This window comes from Gouania willdenowi, chromosome 5, assembly GCF_900634775.1.
Source record: "Gouania willdenowi chromosome 5, fGouWil2.1, whole genome shotgun sequence".
NCBI lineage: Eukaryota > Metazoa > Chordata > Actinopteri > Blenniiformes > Gobiesocidae > Gouania > Gouania willdenowi.
In genome coordinates, this window is record NC_041048.1 from 12,517,036 (window position 1) to 12,540,694 (window position 23,659).

General features: G+C 36.9%; 1 protein-coding gene across 2 annotated transcripts in view; it reads left to right on the forward strand.

Moving 5' to 3' along the window:
* The first annotated feature begins 1,016 nt into the window (after positions 1–1,016).
* The window catches only part of LOC114463970 (zinc finger E-box-binding homeobox 2), a 44,445-nt gene continuing 21,802 nt past the window's right edge, over positions 1,017–23,659 (forward strand). For both annotated transcript variants that reach the window (XM_028447894.1, XM_028447895.1), the window contains exon 1: positions 1,017–1,312. In XM_028447894.1, the coding sequence (XP_028303695.1) occupies positions 1,135–1,312 (178 nt within the window). In that variant the 5' untranslated portion in view covers positions 1,017–1,134. The remainder of the gene's footprint in view (positions 1,313–23,659) is intronic.

The following is a 23,659-nucleotide window of genomic DNA, read 5'->3' on the forward strand; positions in this document are numbered from 1 at the left end:
TATGTTATTGTTGAAAAAGAACATGTACATCCTAAATCTGGGCTGTAAGGACTGGGGAAAAAAAACAAGTAAAAAATATAATGCAAAGTTCACAGGTTTTTTTTTTCTCAAAGAATGCAAAGATGATGACCTGATTTGATTTTCACTTTAGACTTCATGAATTTTCAGGCTCTGTTTTGCATTTGATTTGCAGAGTGGCACTTTTTGCACTTTAGATAATAAAGAAAAAATATTTATATTCACTTCAGTACAAAAGATTATACCCAGAATATATCTCAGTATGACCAGAGTTAGTCAAATAAAATAAACTTTTTCCAGCTGTATTTTTTTTGTTTTTGTTTCTTTAAACATCTATCCATCTAATTCAATTCAACTCAACTTTATTTATATAACGCAAATCACAACAATAGTCATCTCAAAGCACTATCAAAATAGAAAATGCTTAAGAAGAAAAAAGAAAAAAAAAAAAAACATAAATCCACATGAACAAAATCTATCTATTTATATCTATAGCTGATAATGATCAAAAAGCAGTGATGCTTTCATCTCACAATAAAACATTTGTGTGTGTGTTCAATCATCAGTGAGGAAACTCTCTGGGGGGAGTTTGCATGTTCTCCTCACTACAGACTTAACCACTCTGCTTGGTTATTTTTTGACTAATTTCTTGCACATTTATAAAGTTAAAAGAAGTACTGACACTGATGTTAAAATCGAATACACGAAACTAAAATAGATAGCTGGTTATCCAGTGTATTTGCACTGTGGGATGACTGGTAGCCACGTGACGTGTGTATTTTGAATAAATAAATAAATAAAAGTTCCTAACTCATGTGTGTTAAAATGCTGTTCACCAGAAAAGGAATTACACCTAAAAAATGCACGGTCTATTTATCATATGTAATCCCTCGTTGAAGATGAACTTTCCTTTTTACTCTAGTCTATAATTAGTTGGTTTTCCCGTTCAGTCCAGATGCAGATGCGGGGGCTCCCCGCACTGCTCGTGGGTAGGTGCTCGTTTACGATGCCAGGACGGCCCTCGGGGGCCAACCTCTGCTGACATCACCGCTCACGGCTCGTCGCCTCCGCCTGGGGTCCCTTCAAGGTCTGAGTCTCCCGCTGTGACCGAGGGCGATGCCTCAGCACCAGTCAGTCATTCTCCGGCAGCCACGCAGGACACACACTCTCACCGCCCCGCGGACAACCGGAGAAGCGTTACCAAGGGGGGCGACAATGACAGAGGAAAGCCGGGGGACGAGCGAGGAAAGCCGGGGAAAGCGACGGAAGCAAGCGAACCCCCGGAGGAACAGAGGTAAGACACGGGCAGGGCAGGGACGGTTCACACGGAGCCTGGAGGACCACGATGGGGGGGACAGAGGAGACCCGGGTCCTCACTAGGAACTAACATTACTAAAAGTTTAGTTTTAAACTACTTCACGCAGTGACTCTGAGTTGATGGTGAAGTTGGGAGATGAGGCTGGACATCAATGGTTTAAACTGTGGACCAAATATGTGACTGTCCTGCTTTGGAAAGCCTTTAAAAACTCTTCTTAGACTGTATTTAACCCTTTAACACCTGTAATATGCAAGGCTCATTTATTTCTATGGCCCATTTAATACACAAGGCAACTCAATGTGCTTTACTTGATCAAAAAGGGCAACAGAAATAATTTAACAGCTTAAAAAAACATTAAAATCAGCAACGAAAACATAAAATCATCAACAACATGACCAAAAATGTCCTTCTCAGTCATACGCAGTAGAGGAAAAGAGTGCTTTTAATTTGGATTTAAAAATGTCCCCATGTGATGCTGACTTCAGTTTGTTCTACTTCTTTGCAGCATAACAACTAAAAGCATCATTTGTCTATAAAATGGTCAGTAAAAGACCTAAAATAAGTGATTTTACCCTGTTTTCCATAACACTTTAGACTTCCAATAATAGGTAGGGTTTTAAAAAAAACCATTTATTACATGTACTACCAGTGTCATATCATTTTAAAATGAAGAAAAAAACACAAACAAAATATATTTCTTGATATTTAGTAGGAATAAAACAATGAAAGCTCACATGAATAACAGATTTTTCAGCAAATATATACAATTTAGAATGTATAAAACTATTTACAGTTAACAAAAATAAACATTTTCCGAGTTTCTAATTGTGCAAAAACAGGCCAAATGGTTTCCGAGTTTACTTTTGTGTCCAAGTTGGACATGAAAGTCCAATTTTAGATAATAACAAATGCATGTCCTACAAACAGTGACTGTCTTATTTTACACTGTGTCTAAAGTAGTTTTTTTTTTTAATTTTTAATTTTTAGATGAATTGTTTTCGTGTACCTTCAGCTATTAAACTACCCTTTCTTCCCTAAATTCAGTTGGTCTTTATCTTTTAAAGATAAATAACTTTAGTGTCAAAATATATCACGTCCCTAACCTTTTTTTTTTGTTGTTAAGATCTTACAATAATTCAAATTAAAAAAGAATAAGTTCACAAAATGTTTACTATATAATTATTATAACTACAATTTTGAATTCATATGCAATTTTTTTTTTTTTGATTATACGTCTTCTCTGAAGCCTTGTATTATTTTTCATTTGGTACATAATTATGAAACATCTTATCATAGCATCTCTCGATCATAGAAGTCACTTCCTAAAAACTCTGTTCAGGGGAGCTTCTTGTATTTAAACTGCTTCTGAAACAAAGAAATCTGCTGAAACCTGTATACAGGCAGGTGGCAAACACTTATTCTATTCAAGTACAGGAAAAAAAAAAACCTCACTTTATTATTTCACACAAACAATTTTTTCAATATTCCCCCCTGCAGAAAATCAATTTCCCGTAAAAATAGAAATATTAAGAAAATATACATATTTACATAAAGTCGATATAAAATGATTTCTAAAATTCTTGCTAAAGGACAAGACATCAATCTAACTTCATAAATCGAGTCGTTTTTAATTTCTCGTTTATTTCACGTCCTAAAGCAGATGTTTGAAGAGCAGAAAGTCCCGTGTGTGCGTAAACCGTCAGAGGTAAAAGTCATGTAACTGTGTCTGTGTGCACTTTTATCCACTATTCAACCTCTGTTCCCTGTTAGGAGTCTTTAGAGATTTTACTTGTTTATTAGCTTAACTAAAGTGTTTCCTCATTTTACTCTTTAAGGTGTGAAGCTCAGTGAAGTCTCACTGGGGTGAGAGCCTCTCTGATGGGCACACACACACACACACACACACACATGGTGCACACCTTGAACTGTCACATAGCAGTTTGTTGACCAATCACACTATTTCACAAATCAACAGTCACAGTACCGTGATGGCTATCAACAGCAGTGAAACTTATACCAACATGAGTCAGCTCACTAACCTCAACTCACTATCAGTTACCGCCTTCCCCCTTCTTTAAAAATGACAGAACTTGTTGCAAAATGACTATAAACATAGACTAAATTGTCACTCTAAAATTTTTTAAAAGGTTTTTATGATGCATTTTTCTCTACTGTGCCCTATCTGTGTCTATAGCCTTTTTGTCGTCAATGGATTTGTCACCATTGATTTTTATTTGATGATACGTTTGCTTACTTAAAGCTGCTACCCCCGAAATGTTATATTAGATAAAACCATAGTGTAGATATGGGCAACTGCTGGCCATTGCTCGAATTTTGAGCAGCCACCAAAGCAAAAATAATTTCAAAAGACGCAAAATGTCAACAAAACAAAACAAAAAAAAAACAACAAAACGTTTTTTTTTTTAATTACAAAATCCAAAACGACAACAAAAAAACAGCAAACAAATACACAACAAATGGCTCCGAAAACACAAAATGGCAAGAAAAATATACATATTGGCTCATAACGCACAAAATTGACAACCGTCAAACAAACAAAATGAGAGGAAAATACACTAAATGACTTCAAAAACACACAAAGCGACAGTAAAAACACTCAACACAACAACAGAAAGCACAAAATGAGAGGAAAAATACACACAATGACAAATGACATGAAATGACACCAACTCATTGTTCTTGCCTGTAATAATGCTCAGATCGCTCATTATTCTGAATGCTGACATGAATGTTGATAATGTGGCCCTGCTGTGATGAAAGTGGCCCACCTCTGCCATAGTGTATGCCTCATAGATCAATGAACATCATTAACTCAAAAAAAGAAAGGAAAAAAGTTGAAATTGCTGCTTTACAGTTGGTTTTCATTTCCACCGTAAACACGGCATCGGCTGAGATTTTCGCACATTGCATGGTGGGATGTGGAGTCCCGTAAATGGAAGCATAACATTCATATCGTGATTCTCTTGACACCATTTTTGTTCCAGTATTCCCTGTAATATCAAAATAAAGTAAATACACTTTTCAGCATCCGTTTCCATGACTCCACATCCCACAATGCAACAGAAAAATGTCAACAAAATGACTGTTTACGGTGGAGATGAAAACAAACTTTCAAGCAGCAATTTCAACCTTTTTGATGTTTAGTTCATTCATCTACTGTATGACAGTGGTTCCCAAACTGGGGTACATGTGTACTCCTAGGGGTACTATTATTTGTCAGTTTTTTTTTACTATTATATATATATTTTTTACATGCACACAGACTTTTTTTCTCATCCATCAATAATAATTTGTGGCACAACTCTTTAAAATACAACAAAAGGTGAAGCTGCAATTGTAAAACGAGCAAAACATCAGAAACAAATGAAATAAAAAAGCCTAAATTCAAGGTTGGCATTGGACGAGACTCAGGAAAGAGTTTAGACGAGCCTGCTGACACACATATATAACGTATAACATAAGCTAAGGGGTACTTGCGATAAGAATTAAAGGCTAAAAGGGGTACATGGGTCAATAAAGTTTGGGTAACACTGATCTATGAGGAATACTCTATGATTTTATCTAACAAAATCATTATCACAGGTAGCAGCTTTAAGTGTAAAGTTGACCTGGTATGTCCACATGTTCGCTTTGCACGAGAGCTTGTTGCATAGCCTGGAATGTGCTGGGCTAGAGGCGACCATGTGAGTTAAAGTTTCTTGATAAAACCAAATGAATTTGGCAGGCCTCGTCTCATAAGACGACAGTGATTCAGGGATCTTTTCTAAACCAGAAGAAAGAAGAAGAAGAAGAAGCCTAGGCTGGCTTTTCTTCTGTCTCCAAGGCGCCTATTGATTATGTCTCCGTCTGCTCTAATAAAACTGTCAATGTACAGCGATATCAGACAATACGAGGAAATGACAGGTCCTCGTTCCTGTAGGATTAAAAACAGTCGTGGGCTGAGGAGATGAAGCCCGTACATTTGAGGAGAAGGCCATATTTTATGGCTGCGAGGAACTCAAGATTCAAAAGTGTGTGATTTAATTAGCTGAGTCATGACAAAAGCCAACATTTTAACACCCACTTTACAAGATTCGATGCTTTGGCAGTCAAAGCTGTGACTTTATGACCTCTGAGGTCATTTTTAACTTGAAACTAGGTTTTCTTACATTTACTTGAGTTGTTTTTTATATCTTTACTGATGCTGCTTAACATGTATTCCCAATGTGGGGCTTAGATTTGATTTTTTCCACAAACTGAATTATTGTTTGCATATTTTTCAGACGAACATATATATAAAAAGTTTGTAACATGCTTAGTTGCTTTGACGCAGTTATTCCTGCATCTCTCTACGAAATTGCCCCATTGCAGAATCTAGGCTGTTTATTAACGGACTTGTTGCTGTTGAAACTACGTTTTTTTTTACTTTTTTTTTTTTAAATGTGTGTGAAAGTTCTTCTGGTCCCAAATGTTTTATCTATTCCAGAACATTCCTGACTCTTTATGTTTTAATCATGTCTAACAGTGATTAAACACACCTTCACCAACACCAACTTATTCCATTGCATTTCACTTTCATTAGAAACCACACCCTGCAACTAAAAATATGTCTTTTTAAAGATCTCTCTCTCTCTCTCGTTTTCCCTCTCTCATTTCTCTTCTTTTTTCAAGTGCCAATTTATTTAAACTCCTTTCCCCTTTACTTCTTTCTCCTTCATTGATTTCCAAACCCAAGTCTTCATATACAGCTGGGGCCCAGCTGTGTGTCTGTGACTGTGTACATCCGAGAGTGTGTGTGTGTGTGTGTGTGTGTGTGTGGGTTTTTCTGGCACGGTGCTGCCACAGTGAGCATAGCACACTGTACACAAAGGACTCAAGAAACAAAAGAATGGGAAACAGAAAAAAGGGAGAACGGGGGGATTCTTTGGTAGGTTAAAGACTGATGGGATTCTACGCTACAGAGGAAGGCTAGGTCTTTTGGACAGAGCTCTTCTGTAGCAACAGATGTATCAGCACTCAATGATGAGGAGATGGTTAGAGTAGACAGCAATGGAGAGGCCAGGCACCACCGTTTATTAGACTCTTCAAGGGGCTCAACTCAGGCGACAGAATCAGCAGGTGGGAGGGGCTGAGGACAGAGTGGAGTTTGACAGGTTGTGGGGGAAATGATGAAGTTGGCAGAGGGGCTGTGATGGCAAACGACTGGTCTTTGGTGTGAAAGGCAATCGATGAAGGGACAGAGGAGAGGAGACGTGTGGGTAAAGAGCAGTGTTTGGAATAACGCCGTTTAAAATAACGGCGTTTAAAATAACGGTAACGGAGTAATCTAATTACTTTTTACGCCGTTACAACGCCGTTAACGTTACTGAACGTCAAATGTGGTGCGTTACATGCATTGATTGAAAGCTCCCCTGGCTTCTTACTCAGCTGTAGTGAGGAGGTGGGTTAAAAACAAGGTGAGCGATTATGATTGGCTAAGGCAGCGTTCATGTTCAATCAGAGCCAGTGTTTTTACACATGTGCCAGCACACGCGCCACACACACACAACCACTACAGATTTGATGAAGCAGCAGAGATGGTGAGCGTGGAGCAGTCTGATGAAAAGTTGGCATTTTTAAGCTGGCGATACAAACGCTACTTTAAATTAATTGTGGTCAAAGGCAAGAACGTGTATGTGAAGTGTTATATTATATACAGGTGTGAAGACTTTGTCGACATTCGTTGTAAGCAACTCAAATTTAATGAAGCACCTCACAACGACACACGCATCTAAAAAATCTGAATTCTTTGACATATAGCAACATTTTTTTTTTTAATAGTAATGCAAATAGTTACTTTCCTTGGTAATGAGTTATTTTTATTATAGAGTAATTCAATTACTAACTCAGTTACTTTTTGGATCAAGTAGTGAGTAACTACAACTAATTACTATTTTTAAAGTAACGTTCCCAACACTGGTAGAGACAGAATGGTGGATCGTTTCCGTGGCTACTGTTCTTCCTGGCTCCAAGTGACAATATTCTTCAGTTTGTGTTTCTATGTGTGTTTAGCACACACAGGAACGGGGAATCCCTTGATTGATTCCCTCTGGTATTTTTCATATGTTTGTTCAATTATTGCTTATTCGGTTGTTTCTAAGAAAGCCAATGCAGACCCATGACTTTTATGCTCTTTCTAGATGGCTGCCATACAAGCGATTGCCTCTAAGAGTATACGGCTGCAAAATTCCTCTAATACATTTCATTTCATACATGTTACACTACAAAATTCATAGGCTATATCCAGGAACTCAATAAGGACATGGTAAAATGGCCAAGTTTACCTGGGGAGCATTGATTTGCCCCAACACAAGATGAATGCTTTCAAATCTGCATATTTCACACATAATGTTCTTGTTTGTGCACAATAGAAGCCTCAATCCTTTTTAAAATACTTAAAGCTGCAAAGGACATCGCTAACATTTTTATAGCATAGATAAAAACAAAGTATAGACCTCAAAGATCAATAAATCAAAGGTATTACTTCCGAAGAAACTGGAGATTTTACTCACAGCCAAATGTCAAAGGTTTAAATTGCTGCTCACTCCATAACAAATTATGGATTTTGTTTTCCACAAATGGTCATGTGACTTGAACTTTGGAAAACGTTACGGCATTGCATTGTGGTATTTGGAGTCCCACTACTATGTATAAAGTTACATTTCTGATATTTTTGTTTTTCGTCATCAGACAAGAATGACAGTAGCTGGGTTTCCATTACAGTTTTTTGCAAAATAAAAGCGATGTTTCTAAATGTTTGACGAAGTAGAATTGTGCTTTGAACGTGTTTCCATTGAACGTTATTTTGAGCAGGAGCCTCGCAACTCCCGTGAAATCTCATCCCGCGAGAATTCTCTGCAAATTGACGGGTGCCCAAAACCTCCTCATAACACTCTGTATTTCGTTGTTGTTTCACGTTTAATGTAGCGCTAATAATTTGAAAGTATAATGCTAAGAAACGTCTCGGTCTCCTCCTCTGTTTACACGTACCGCGTCATGTTTTCTCAGAGAAAAGTGGTCACGTGACCAGGTACGTCACATCCTGTAACGTGCATTTGCGGAAAAAAATGTTTCCATGGCGCTTTTGCGGCACATTTCATGAAAGCGTCAAAACGTTTAAACCGATATTTGAGTGTTTTTTAGACATTCAGGTGTTCCCATTATCAGTTTTTCTTGCGCTATTTAGATTTTGTGCATTTACAGAGTAATGGAAACCCAGTTTGGGATTTGCTTGATGGGTGCCATTTTAGTTCTAAATCATAATCTGATTTAGGCTAATAGATGGACAATGCAATACTTGTGGGAACTGTAATAGTAGTTTATTTAGTCATTTCATTCTATTGAACATTTCCATTATTTCATGTACAGTACGACCGAAAGGATTTAGGCTGAAGTTAACACTTATTATGCCTAACCCTGTTTACAGACTTCCACGAGACAAAAACACAAAGATTTATAATAAACAAATTCAAGCATCCAACAGAAGATAAATACACATACAATATTCCAATATATACTGTATGTATATATACATTTTGTTTTATGTTATTTTATTTTTAAACTAAATCATGTCATTTAATTAATTTCATCCATTATGGATCTATTAAAGTCTTTTTATTAGCTTAGAGATTTTTAGCTCTAAATATAGGTAGATAATCATAAAATGGATATTTCAAAAACAAAAAACTTCTTGTGTCCATGTGGCCTGTAAGACAGTGATGTCACACACTGGCCAGCAAATGCCCGTTTTTATTTTTATTCTAATGGGGCTTTTACGCTTCATTTCAGGATGGCCTGATCCAGGAACATTACTGTAATTCCTAAGACAGAGCCTAGCCTTCCATAAGCTTCCCGTCTGTGGTGCAAAAAAACTTCTATTCTGTAAATACTGTAAATTCATCACTAAAATATAGCAGCAGCTATTCATAGGAGTGTGACGATATCTCAATACGGCGATATATCGCAATATTTTTTCGCATGATTGACTAGTATTGTTTTTTTGTTTTTTTTTTCAAAACCTTTTCTGCTTTTTCACTAAAATATGCAGGTAGGACTTCACAGAAATTTTGTCACTGTTTGTTGAAGCAACCAATATATTGTTTGCTGGAATACTGCACTATAATGGTGTCACTGGTAAAAAAAACCCTATTTTTTGTTTACAGAAAGCACTATTGGAGATACTTATTCATTTACATTGGTATGTTGACACTTATTTACAGAAATGTTGCACTAAAATAGTGTCAATGTTCATAGGACACTTCTATCAACCTTAACTTGTTTTTGACGATATTATAGCAATTTTATACCATGTGAGGCTTTAAGTCAAGAGATCAGGCATTGGATGGTATCAAATGACACCAGTATTTAGACTTTTCCTCAACCACAGACATTATCATGTTCATGTGCTGTTTATTTTTACTTTAATATCAATTTTCATTAGGGACTTTAACCTTTTCTGTCTCACAGATTGTAAAAAGTTTAAAGAATTTAAATCAGCAGCAAAAATATGCTGATAATATCAATAAAGGAGGAAATACTGCTGTGTCAGCTTGAACCCATAAAATATGTGTGGTGTGCGTGTGTAAAGGGTTAAATCTACCCAACATCCAACCTCTTTGAACATCACCTTCATCATTATACATTCTATATTTACAAAGAGGTTTTATATGCTTTAAAGTTCTACTTTACAGTTGATTTTGACGATTGAAGCTGATCCTTTTTTTATTCATGACGTTTTTTATGTAGTGTCATTATTGTGTTCTTCATCATCCGTTTGCCAAGGTTTTTTACTATTACGTCTATTTATGGCGCTTCCTTTGTAGCAGGCGGTTAGGGTTTGTGTGTTAGATAAGTTGCACATGTTGGAAGAAAGAGATTTAAACAGTCCAGTAAGGCAGCACTCAATTTATAGATATGTGCTCTTTTGTCACACCTCAAATTAGATTTGGAAACCTTGCCTCAGCTGTCATGTATTACAAGGGCCAGATGGGTGGCAAAGAGAGCGCAGAGATAAAGAAAAAGGCATGTGCTATCAGTGGACTGAGTGTGCTAGGGTTAGCGAGTAAAAGAGATCAATTCATTCATTCATTCATTCATCCTGCGGACCATGCGCAGGCTAAACAGACGCCAAACAGGTCCTTATTGTGGGAGCAAACCACTATGACAGAAATGGGCAACTGGTGGCCAACATGATGCAGCCTTGGTGTATACGTAGTTATGTGCAGCAAGAAAGCGACAAAATGATTCCAAAAACACACATTGTGAAAGAAAAATATGCAAAACAGCAGAAAAAATACACAAAATGACTTCAAAAAACAAACTAAATCACAATAAAATGCACAAAAGCACAAATTTACTCAAAATACACAAAAGACCGCTACAAATGCACATAAATAGCTAAGAAATAGGGGTGTCTTGATTCGATATTGATATCGGTTCGATATCAGCCAAAAAACGAATTATCGGACTGCATCTAACATTTCTGATATAATATATATTGTTTTTTTTGGAATTATTTTTTCAATATCTTCTATTTTATTTTTTTTATTAATTTTATTCAATCGTAGAACATTCTTATTCTAAAAGGTTAATTATACGTCATCCATTGGTTTATAATAAATGGGTCTGTTTTTCAATAATCAAGCTTTTTCTAAAATTCCACACAACAAAAAAAGTAATAAAAGTATGTATGATTTGTGCTGATATCGTATCGATATCGGCAAATACTCAAGGCTGCAATATCGGTATCATATTGGATGTGGAAAAAGTTGTATTGGGACATCCCTACTAAATGACACCAAAATTACAGGAAACATCACCAAAATTACAGGAAACATCACCAAAATCACAAATAACTCCAAAAACACAAAATGACAAAAATACACAAAATGACTTATTTCCTGTATTTGTGCTGAGATCGGTCCTTATTCTAAGTGCTGACATAAAAGACCTCAAACCTGCCAATGCATTCACTTATATTTGACTGATGTATTATTTTGTATTTAATATTTAACAGCAAATAAAATGTTTTTTTTTTTTTTTTTACTTCTGCTATATTTTTGTTTGTTTGCTCTGCTCTTACTCAAACTTTCCTCCTTCATGGCCACATAGCTGTATTTTATAACAAAGTATGGACTGGTACAATAATAGACATTATCTTTGAAGATTGATATATAAAAAATAATATTAAAAAAATTAGACATCAGGTTTGATTGCAGAGCTTATGACTTATATGTAATTGATTACAGAGCAATTCATAATAATTCTATATTCATTATAATTCAGGAGATGATGCCAAAGAAAACCCCTTACATTTTACACTTTTCAATAATATGTGGATTAGAACTAGTTTTCAAAGATCAAAGCATTTTTCAAAGATTCAAAATTTAAAGTGTTTATTATCATGTGCACAGTAAAGAAATATGTTTCCCTGCACAATGAAATTTCTACTTTGCTCACCACACTGGATGCCACAAAAAGCAAAAAAAAAAAAAAAAAAAAAAAATTTGAAACAAAGGACAAAATAAAAAGTGTAGTAACAATAATAAAAAGTAATAAAGATAAATATGTACAAGGTAGAAAATTTGACACGAGAATTTAATATGACTAATCACTGCAGCCCATCCCTGCTATAAGGTACAATCATATTACCTTTGTTCAAAGACATTACTTTTACTCTTGACGACATTGATTTGTTTGAAAAATCATATCCGTCAGAAATGACTCCATAAGGTTTTGCTTGAGCACTAATTCTTGACTTACACCTTTAAGTCAAGTATTTGCTCCTAAAGGGATGAAAGGCTTCTTAGATGAAACAATTTGCCTGGTTTGTGTCAGTATCCGACATGCTAACAGCTTTTATCAGCGCAGGTGAGGGGGGAAAAAAAAAAGAATAATTTGGACTGGAGACCAGACATACGTGGGAGACGTCAGCCATCTGCGTCTCCCCCAGTGCTGCTGCCTCCCTGTACCTGTGATCACCTGGTACCACCTTAATCTGACCTGTGAATCCCACTCTCTGCTCAGCGCACACGCACACACGCACGCACGCACACACATCCACATATTTACACACTGACTAAACACATTCCTCTTCATGTGAAAGAGAGGGTTAAAAATGTGCTAGCCCACCTGTGAAGATTAAAAACACATTAACATCCAATGTGTTATTTTTCCATTTGATTCGCTCGCTTGTATTATGTATGAAGTATTATGGATGAATATGTTTTGCATTCATCAGTTTTACCACTTTAGTAGCAAGGATATGTAAAAGAAAGAAAAGTATTTACTTTATTGTACATTTACACTGTGAAAACAAGTTTTTACAGTCTTCACAATCTCAGTTTTTATTTTGTCAATCAAGTAGAGTAATAAATAAAAATAAAAGTATTCAGTCACCGGATGTAACGGTGATGATCAACTTCTAAGGATCTACAAGCTAGATTTTGTCTTATCGTTTTAAAAGAATTACTGTAATACACTTCATAAAAATATTATTGCCTAACAGAGAATGAAGCTGCTGCTGATAACTCAGAAAAGGCTAGAAAAAGAGAAACTTGTGCAGTTTAATTCTTTTGTTTGGTATGATGTCAGCTTTCCGACCTCAGGGAAACGGTTACGTTTACACACTGTGTGCTTTTAGCGTCGCAGGAGCGATTGGATCAGGAAATAAGTCATAAAAGAGAGCTGGCAGCGTATCAGAGGGAGCTAACGTCACCTAAATGATTGGAGTATTGAGGGAGGTGTGAATGTGTCCAGGCGTCAAACGCTGAATGTCAGATGCACATTTGACAGGTTTACTTCCTCAGCCTCATTGTCACTTCTTGTTTTGCCTTCCTCTGCAACTTTTTATCGTACAGTTCCTATTTTCTTCTTTTCTCTCTTCTCAGTCAGCTTTTTCTTTATCATCCCTTTGATCCCTCTAGCTACGTATCTGCGCTGCTTCTCTGATCCATGACTCCTTCCCCACTTTCTCTTAATTTCCTCTATTCTTTTTCTCCTCTCTCTCTTTTTCCATCCGTCTATCCATCCATCCATCCTCTGCTCCTCCCATCCTGGGCTTCCCCTGTCCTGTACGTTCACCATCTTCCTCTCCTCGCCGTTCCATTCTCCCCGAGCACCTCCCCTGTCCCACTGACACCACACGCTGCTCCCATCCCCCGAAAACCACTTCAAACAGCAAACGCCATCAAAGACCACAGTCAGTCAGCCAGGCAGTCGGCCAGGCAGCCAGTAAGGCAGCCAGTCATGCAGCCTTCTGCTTTGACTTAAAAATTACTGTCGTCCCAGTCGCAAAGCTGCTTTCCTCTTCTGATACACATCAAAGATCCTCTTAAACTCTTAAAGTTTGCTTTTTAAACCTTTTTTTTTCCTTTTCTTGTTGAGTCTTTTTTACACTGCTTGAGGTTTTACACTGTTTTCTCTTCCCCGGCTTTCTATTCTTGCCAGAACCAGGTCGGTAATGACATGCACACACTTTCTCGTGCGGTTTGTGCTGTTTTTGCATTTTTTCCTCCAAGACTTTAATTGCTTACTCTTTTTAGGCATCGGTTTACACTTCAGAATGTCCAGCTGTAAGATCATTTGTCACTCAAACAAATGTATGATTTAAATATTTAAAAATCAACCAAGTCCAAAGTTCAAGTCCACCTCTGGAGTCCTACACATGCACGCACTCATGCACTGACAGATGGATAGTGTGTTTGAATAGTGAGCACAGGCATGTGAGAGAAACAGTCAAAACAAACGATGCATTAGAAGACAATTTATAATTCAAAGCATTCAAGGTCACATGTGGTCGCTCACATTCAGACGATCAAAGATGATGATCTGAAGCATGTGGCGTCAGCGTTGGCCAGGGGGTGGCGCTCAATCTGTGTGAACCAGGCATCAGCTGAAAGTCTGTGCTCATCTACAGACTGTCAGACTGAGCAATTTTAACGTCATAATAGAAACTTTTTACATATTTTGTCTTAGAACCTTGTTTTCTTTTTAAAGTGGTTGAAAGTTAAGGTCAGGGTCCAAACTTTTTCCAAAGATAAACAATATAAATGATGTGTGTGTGATATAGGTTTTACACGATCAGGATTTTTGGGCCAGTCACCGATCAGTGAGTTTAAAAAAAACACCGATCCGATCATATGAATTCAGGTTGTTTTTTTAGGTACCGACCAAATTCCTTCGGTATTACCTGATACAGACTCTCGTAAAATCAGACGGTACCATTTTTTGGGGCCTAAACGCAGCCTTGTGACTGTGAGGGAGTGGAAGAGTTAAATAATTTCCATGCAGGACTTGAACATAACATTTGTTGTCATTTGTTATGTGGGGGTGCGTGGCCCTTAAACTACAAATTAATACGCTTTTTTTCCCCCATACATAACTCTGAAGGCCAAAATTAGTGAAGTAAAGCTAAAGTTGTTTTTTTTAACCTTTGTTACTGCCTGACTTTTAGAGGTGTGGCATCTAAGGGACCCCACAATTCCATTTCGGTTCAAGGTGCTACGATTCCATTAATCCACAATTACGTTTATCACATTTTTTTGCATCTTTTTTCTTTTCCTCATTTTGTGGCTATTTTATACTTTTAAACAAGGTATATACAGTGTGTCGGTATCAATTCATTGAAGTAACCAAACAAATGTATCACTATTATCTGTATTTATATCAAATCACCAAATCTAACAAAAGAAATAAATATATATAAAAATAACTAAAATATTAGCTTGTTCTGCTAACTCAATCTGATCTAACACAAAAGCTTATTCAGTAAAAATAAAGACTTCCAAATAAAACTCAAATGAGCAGCATAAATCCCACAAGAAACTAAACATTTTGCTGTCCACAATCAAAGCTTTAAAAACAGCTTTTAAAAACATAAAACCGACAATATCAGCTCTCATAACACTTGTGGATTTTAGGTTTTGAAATAAAAAGTGGATGGATAAAAGAACACAATGAAATATTAATGCTAGGGACTGTAAGTGCTGAAACAAATGTGCAGCTACTCATCATTGTTGTTGTCTTCACTTTGAAATTATTGGGTAAGAAAAGGAGCTGATCAACATGCTTCCATTCACTGTGCTCTGCTGTGCAGTCACACAGCGGTCCGTGTTTCTAGACGGTTCACTCAAAGCGCGTCACCGGTGAGTTAAAACTCAGTTTTTGGTCACGTTTTTTAACATATATTATGATAAAGTTTAGTGTTTACTTATCGCTGATTGAGACACGAGACGACAAAGTTTCTACACAATACAAGCGATGAGCTGAGGTCCACTATTGGAGCATGTACTCGTGCATGTGAGTGAGGGACATGGCTCAGAGGACGATACATTCAAAATAATGTTCGCTTTTGAAAATTACCTACCCTGCCTTTAATAGTGGAGTTAAAGTAAAAAGTGTCCCCCAAATATAATACTCAAGTAAAATACAGATATTACAAAAAATGACTTCCATATTTACATGTGCACAGCGGAGGTGGGGCGCACACACGCACGCTTCTATGTTCACCACCGCCCTGAAATGGACAGAAGTCTCCGGTGTGAAAGCGAAAGTAAGCGTGAGACAAACACACACACTTAACAGCACACGCTACTCCCCTGTTTTCAGAGCCAGTAAACTGGGGAAGAAGTCCAGCGCTTAGCCGCTTCGCTCCAACCGATCGACATTTTCGCCGTTCGCTCGTAGGTTTTCACCTTTGTGCACAAATGCGATTGAAATAAAGACGTGTCACATAAAGCAAACAACTCTTTGGTGTAAATGAGATGATAAAACAATGCAATGGGAGAATCTACAGAAAATTTCATCACAACGTTGACGTCATTGATCGGATCGGTGAATTAAGACATTATAGCCGATCACATTAATTGCATAAAATGCAAAAAAATCGGCCGATTCGATATAGTCGATCAGATCGGTGTAAAGCCCAGTGTGATATAGATGTAGGTAGTAATAATTTTTGCTAAATTGCTACCAATAAAATCCAAAACTGGTTTTATTTCACTCTCCCTCTCTGTGCTTCTCATGCTGTTGGTCATATCCCAGATTTGATCTGCGCCCCTTAATTTACACTTTTGCAGTTTGTTTGTTTGGACATGCTGGGAAAACTATGACATATCTTCAAGTTGTATGTTGGAGTATGGATGCACCAGTAAATGTACGCGCACAGACTTTGACCAAAGAGCAGACTGAAGAGCAATGAGCACAGAGAATGCATGTGTCTGTGGCAACGTGAGCTGTTAACAGTTTGTAAGCCTCGGCTTGTAACTGGCACGCTCACACGCGTCTGTATTAAGGTTGTAAGAGAAAGTCGATTCAGCGATATATTTCACTGCGCAATTATCGCACTTTCATAGATGTAGTGTATGTGGTTACTTATTTTTAAGAATTTAACAACTTAACAGATTCAGAATCTGTTGTAGAAGCTATAGTTGAACTTTTTTTGAAAAATGTAATTGGACAGTTTGATACACATACTGCACCACTTGTTTTTGATATTGGTTAGTTACCATTTACTTATTTACGCAAGTTTAAAAAAAATAAATAGTATTTCATACCATTTTGTAAAAGTGAAATTTGTAATTATCAATATCGCGATATATTGCAATGTCTCTTGTATTGTTTTGTTTTGGGATATATCGTATCGTGACCGGGAAATAGTAAATTGCATCGTATCATCAGATAGTCTGAATCCACTTTTTTCTGAAAACACATTTGTGCATGAAGCATATTTCTATTTGTGGTATTTTGTTTTAAAAGACTAAAGAGTGACAGAGACTGCCCTCTATGGGTTAAAAACCCTGCTATTACAATCAAATTTTGCTATTGGCTAAAATGGAGGCTGATGACTATTTGAAAGCAACTTTTATCACGAGCCACCATTGTTAGCCCCGCCCCTCCTAAAAAACTACCACCTGAACTTAAGAGGATAACTATGAATAGATAGGTATATTGAGTATTGGCTTGGTAGTTAGCTCGTAGCTAAAAGGCTGAGGTTAGAGAGTAACTGGGTGTGTCTTAACTGCTCCAGGAGCCCCGCCCATAATCAAGGCATTTCATTTATTATTTACTTGTCTGCACATGCTGTCGAAGGTCAACACTACATGTAGTGCAATCTTTTTACGACAGCTATGCATGTTTTATTATTGCAATAAAATAAATACATTTATGTTATTGCATAATAGTGACTATCTCCAGCCCTCCCTAAGGACGGTTAAGAAAAACTTTATTAGAAGGGACATTTTTAAAAGAGAGGGGCAGTGTTACACACCTGGGTGAGGGGGAAAGGAACAGGGAAGAGGGAGATGAGGTGGGACAATGTGAGTGATTAACAGTCAGCTATTTTGGTTGTGCTGAAAGTGTAATGTGATGCTACTAATGTGCATATCAAGGCATTTTTTTTGGGAATTTCCAGCTTAGACGCCTGCTAGCCAAAACCTCTGGGCTTAGTTAATCTTTCAATCATTTAATGTAGGGAACACTGTGTACAGCAATAACTCTTTAAAGTGGTTTTCTTCCACTACACTTTGTTTATTTGACAAGCGTTAAATATCCAAACAGCATCTGTCACTGAGAATGAGTTTCACTTGATTCTCCCGCTCTTTTTTCCTTTGCAGTTTATGTCCACTGCTCTCCTCCCCGAACATATTTCCACACCGTGAACATCTTGTAATGTGTAAAGCTGCTGTCACGGCTCTGATTTCCTTCCCATTCATTATGTCCTAAATAAACCAGCTCAGTTTACAGCTGATGTACAGAGGCCAAGATTGTGATTGGCTTTGCCTGATCACCTGATCTGTGAAATTGGGTGACGATCATCCCTGGTTGGGCTTTGATCAGTTTCTGTTTGTTGTATAATCTGCTCTGGTTACTGTATCTCTGCCTAGTGTTAGAAGAACCATAAAGTGCAGTAACAACACCACACATCCTGGGGCCAAGTTACAACAGATGGCGGGCCGCATTTGGCCCGCGGCCCGTAGTTTGCAGTTGGAAAGCCCTGGTTAAGATGAACACCAGAAGTGAGATTATTGATATTGTCGTCTGAAGGAGCAATCAGCGCTCAAACATTTATGGTGGATACCTTAATGTGGTCTGCTCTGATCTTTTATATCTTATTGTGGGTTCTTCTAAATACTTGTGTCTTTGGTATTAAATCTGCTGTGACTGCTCCGATTAGGTCCCTCAAGCTGTTTTATGGCTGTAACTCTGTAACTCTTCAAGAACCGTGCCACAAAACACCGTCAAGAGATCTTAATTACAGATGTTTGTAGATGAGGTCAAAGGAACACAAAAGAATTGCCAGTTCAACCTTAAACATATCACCAGTGGTAAGTGAAAGCCAAATCCCACATTGCATAACAGTTAAATCTCAAAAAGAAGTTTTATTTAGCACTTATCCCTATTATAAAACTACAGAAACCTTTGTACCCCGTCTGAGAGCGTTTTAATATTCAAAAGGAGCCACTATTGTGCGGTTTCTTGCGCCAACGTACAAAATAAAGAGCCACATCAGACGGCTAGAAGGGTTCCTGAGCATTTTCATGTGCAAGAAGAAAAAAAAAAAAAAAGAAAAAAGAGGGAAAACAAATTTGGAGGGGGGAGACAGGAGTATTTATAGAGTGGTGTGAGAGCCTTTCCAATGACAGGAGTCTAATGAAGTAGAGTTTAGGTTTTGATTCACAATGCGGTGAGTGCGTGGGTCCCACTGTGACCGTTCCTGCATTCCTGCACCAATCCTTCAGTACACGGCAACCAGCGCGGGCCACAAGAGGAGGCAAAGAGCCGACTCAAAATAACGTGTTCCTTTAACCGAGCTAACCTTTCTCACCAGGGCTGGTCTCGCCTCTAAAGCTGCTATGCACGCAGCCCGAGGTGCAATGCTCAAAAACTAGCATGCGACGCTCTTGTCAATAAAGCTGCTAACCACAATCATTTACATGAGAAAAAAATCATATTTATTGATCAATGTATAGTAACGTAATTTTCTTCAAGAAGAAAGGAAAAGGTTGTTTTTGCTACTTTTCATCGCCATTGTAAACACTCTGTTCCATTTTTGTGAATTGCATTGTGGTGTACATACTCTAGTGTTATAAAGGGGTATATTTGCGGGTGTAAAGTAAAATAGCGTGTGCAATTTCCCTGGTTTAATTCTATGGGGCATGCACATGATAAATTGATAAAGTTTGTACCAATGAGGCGGTTTAGGTAGAATCTGACAAGACAAATTTGTACAAATAAAAGTACATATTTAGAATTTAACATTGCCAGTGTTTTTACATCATTCTTACAGTGATTCTTTTGTATTTCTTTGCCAGACAAGGAGGACCAGTGATTCACTTGACACCATTTTTGTTCTTGTTTGATCCCAGTATTTCCTGTGATTATCCCACAATGCAATGTGGAGACGAAAAAACCTATTGCATCTTTTTTTTTTAGAAAATTATCTTTGAGGCATAAATTACCGATTTATCTAATAAAAAATAATCTTGGGTAGAAGTTTTAAGTGAGGAACAGTCTGCACAGTGTGTAAACTCCTCTGCATTTGTGAATAACGCATTGCTTCTCAAAGTGTGTGGCGCGCCCCCATGGTAGAGAACGGAAGTATGACAGGTTGGCCGCAACAAACAGGAGGACATTGTTCATTTCATGCCAATCTTCTTAAACGCCTTTCTTCACTGACAATAAAGATCTTTAACACTAAACAGAACTGCTACACACAAAGAAAGTAATAAGAAGCGTGTTAAGTTATCAGACTGCATTAGATATGTGACTGGAAACAAAATGGAACATGGAACTAAAGTGCAAAAATACGTCAGCATGCACATCACATGGAGCAGAACGATAAACAAACCTCTTACAGCTGACTTAAAAACTGTATTTCCTTTTTTGTTTTAAGTATTTTGCCACAGACTGTAAGGTTTCATTATTTCCTGTATATTTGACTATACTGCACTTTTGCATTTTTTTAAGTTAATTAGTTGAATTTAGTTTGGATTTATTTATGAAATATGTTACTTGTCCCCCAAACAATATTTACCGGTAGTTATTTCCTGTATTTTTATCCACTGCACTTTCACATTAGTTTTTATGCAGGTTTTTAGTTACTTGTTACTGTCAGTTCAACAATGTGTTATTTGCCAGGATGATTAGGGGGGCAATGGGCATAGGTGGGGCTTTAAAGTTCACCTTTGTTCATAGTAGGGAATACCCCCCCCCCCCCCCCATGTTCGAGAAACACTGGTTTAATGTAAGTTCCAAAAAACCTTGTTGCAGGACGCCGGTAGTCTTGCTTTGCAGGTTAAGTCAGTCGCAATCAGGATCGCACGTTTCCGACGATGTCACTGTTGTGGTGGAGAGGACAGGTAAACAAGGTGGCAAACATGTCAGCAACAGCACACAGGAAACCTCTAAAGGAAGAAAGCAGACGACCACAAATGCTGTCTGCATACCTCTTCTCTCTCACCTTTCTGTACAAACAGAAAAACTGACGACTATTGTTTTCCATTGAAGGGATTATTTTCGATCTTAAAAAATGTCCCGCGTGGAACAGTTTATGTTGCTATGGAGTATGTATTAGTACTTTTATTATTCTTTGAATTATCCAGGTGCTTGATTTGCCAAAATCTAGTTTTCTTTACTCATGAAATTAAAAACATCCAGAATATGATTGAAGTGCATCTCAGTTCTTACTTGCTATGGTCGGCCTATAATTTTCTGAGTTTTCTGTAATATGAAGCTCCAAATGAGCAACCACATTTAAAAGAAATACTGTACACATTCAGAACAAGGTATTGGAATAAAGTGTACAAACTAAACAAATGCTGTTTACTCAGATATTTTTACCTTTTTGAGGTAAAGCTATTGTTGAAAGGTTTCTGACGTGACAGCTGTTTGCTCTTTACATCAGTTAAGATCATTACAGGCTGCAGAAATGATTCACGGATGCTTCGGTTTGACTCGCCACTATCTAAAAATATAAAGCTGGAAGAAGATGGGATAAATGTGTGCTGCTGCTGACTTTTCATTTGCTATTTTCTGAGTTTCTTTGGCACTTTCATTTAGCAGTGGACGAGTGGTGGGATTCTGTTCAAGACGACATGTTTTCACAACCCGTCTTTATTAATCACGACGACTCTGAACACTAGCAGATATAGTGCAGTTTGTGAGTTAAGGAATATGACTAGGATGAACCAGTTTCAAACTATATAAATAATTGTGGTTTTTCCTATTTTGTTTACATAGGACTTAACGTGAGACTTGTGTACGTAATTTTGTTCTGTGTATTAAATTCAACTTTACTTAAATAGCGCAAATTACAACAATAGACATCTTAAAGCGCAATCACAACAGAATTCTTAAGAGAAGTGAACACATTGATGAAAACAAATGACAAATAAAGATCCTTAAATCCTTGGACTAATACAATACTTAAGTCTATTTTTGGTTGATGTAGTGTGTTGATTTTAAATGTTCCTATTGATTTTATAGTTTTCTGTTGCACTTTTTGATCACGTAAAGCACATTGCGTTGCCTTGTGTATGAAATGCGCTATACAAATAAATTTGCCTTGCTTATTATATGCAAAAGTAATGGATTACAATTACATTACTGTAATTGAGTGGCTTTTATTGGCACTTGTACTTAAAAACGTTTTAAAAAAGCAAGTAATTCATTACATTTCCACACCCAAACATTAGAGTAAATTATTATTTTTCTCTCTTCATAAACCGCTGACCTCAGGTCAGTACTTTATACAAATAAACAGGGGTGAGTAATTGTAACCCTTTACTTTGATACTATTTAATTGAGCTACTTTTTACGTTCCGGCTTTCAAGGTCACAACAACAAGAAAGGGAGACAAGACCATGGCAAACATTCAAGAAATATTTTATTGTTTAATTAGGCAAAAATCAAACACTCAAGTTTATATATCAAACCCAAGTTGTCCTGGATTCGACCAAATCAACTTCAATTTCATCAAAGTAAAACAAATGAAAGCAAATTATATCAAATTCTATCAAAATAAACAAAATTACACCAAATTAAACCAAAATCCAAAGTAAAACAAATTAGGCCAAATTCGATATTTACATCATGGAGTGTGTGTATCAGTAGAGTCAGTGGTGTAAAACATGCATGAGTGAAAATATTGTGAGTGCTGGAAGATGTGAACAAAGCAACAATCTAAGTCAAGCCAAGGTGTGGTGCGTACCTGTGTGGAAGCCAGAGGAAAGAAAGTGAGTGACGGAGTCTGGGAGCTTAAGTAACCTCACCACACTGAGTCCAGGTGTGTGACATTAACCAATCAGCAGGCTGGAACACTGAGCAATCAGCACATGATGCCATGAGCGTCACAACTTGTAACAAGTAACAGTATTTCTACATATCAGTACTCTTTACACCTCTGATTAATATACAAATACTTAGATGTGATTAATGATAAAGTTGACATAGGGCCCATTTTACCCTTACATTACCTTATCATTATTAGCCTTATTCTAAGGGGAAAACCTGAAATCTTAATAGCCAAGCTTATTATATTTATTTATTTATTTATTTATTTATTTATTATATAGGATGTTCATCTAATCTCACCTGATTAGAAGTGATAGGATAAAAAATGTGACAGACTGTAGTGGGTAAGAAATGATAAGTGACAATGACATTTACGTTTGGCCCGTTTTTGTCAGTCTTTGATCTTCTCTAGAAGTGAAGCCTTTGTGGACACTGTGGTTGGTTTAATACATACAGTATATTTCTCACTTATTTTCTCCTACTTCTTCTTGTTTGGGGTTGACTTTTATGATACTGGAGAAATGAATACGTTTGGGGAGCATGTACACAATAATAAAACTACACTTTGAAGAAAAAAAAAACCAAAAAAAAGTAATTGGTTTTTCATTAGTAAGAGGTTTTCAAATTTTCCACGTTGCTTACCTACCAGTAATTCAATGATAGTGAACTCTCTGATGTAGGGCTGGGCGATTTTGCCTAAAAAAAAAGTTAAAGATTAAAAAATTAAAAAATGACTGCAGACATCACATATATTGTCAAAAGTGCAACGTTATTGCTGTGTTTGTCCTCAAGAGTTAAAATGTATAGAACAATCCCAAAATAAACAGTATATGAGCCTCTGTCATTCAACAATTTCAAGCTTTAACTCAGGTTTAAGCAAAAGTGCAACAGCAACTTCACAGTAGCTTCAGTTTTCTGATTAAGAAATCAGGTAACTACATATTTTATAACATATAACATTACAATTTAAAAAATAATAAACTCTTCCCTTAG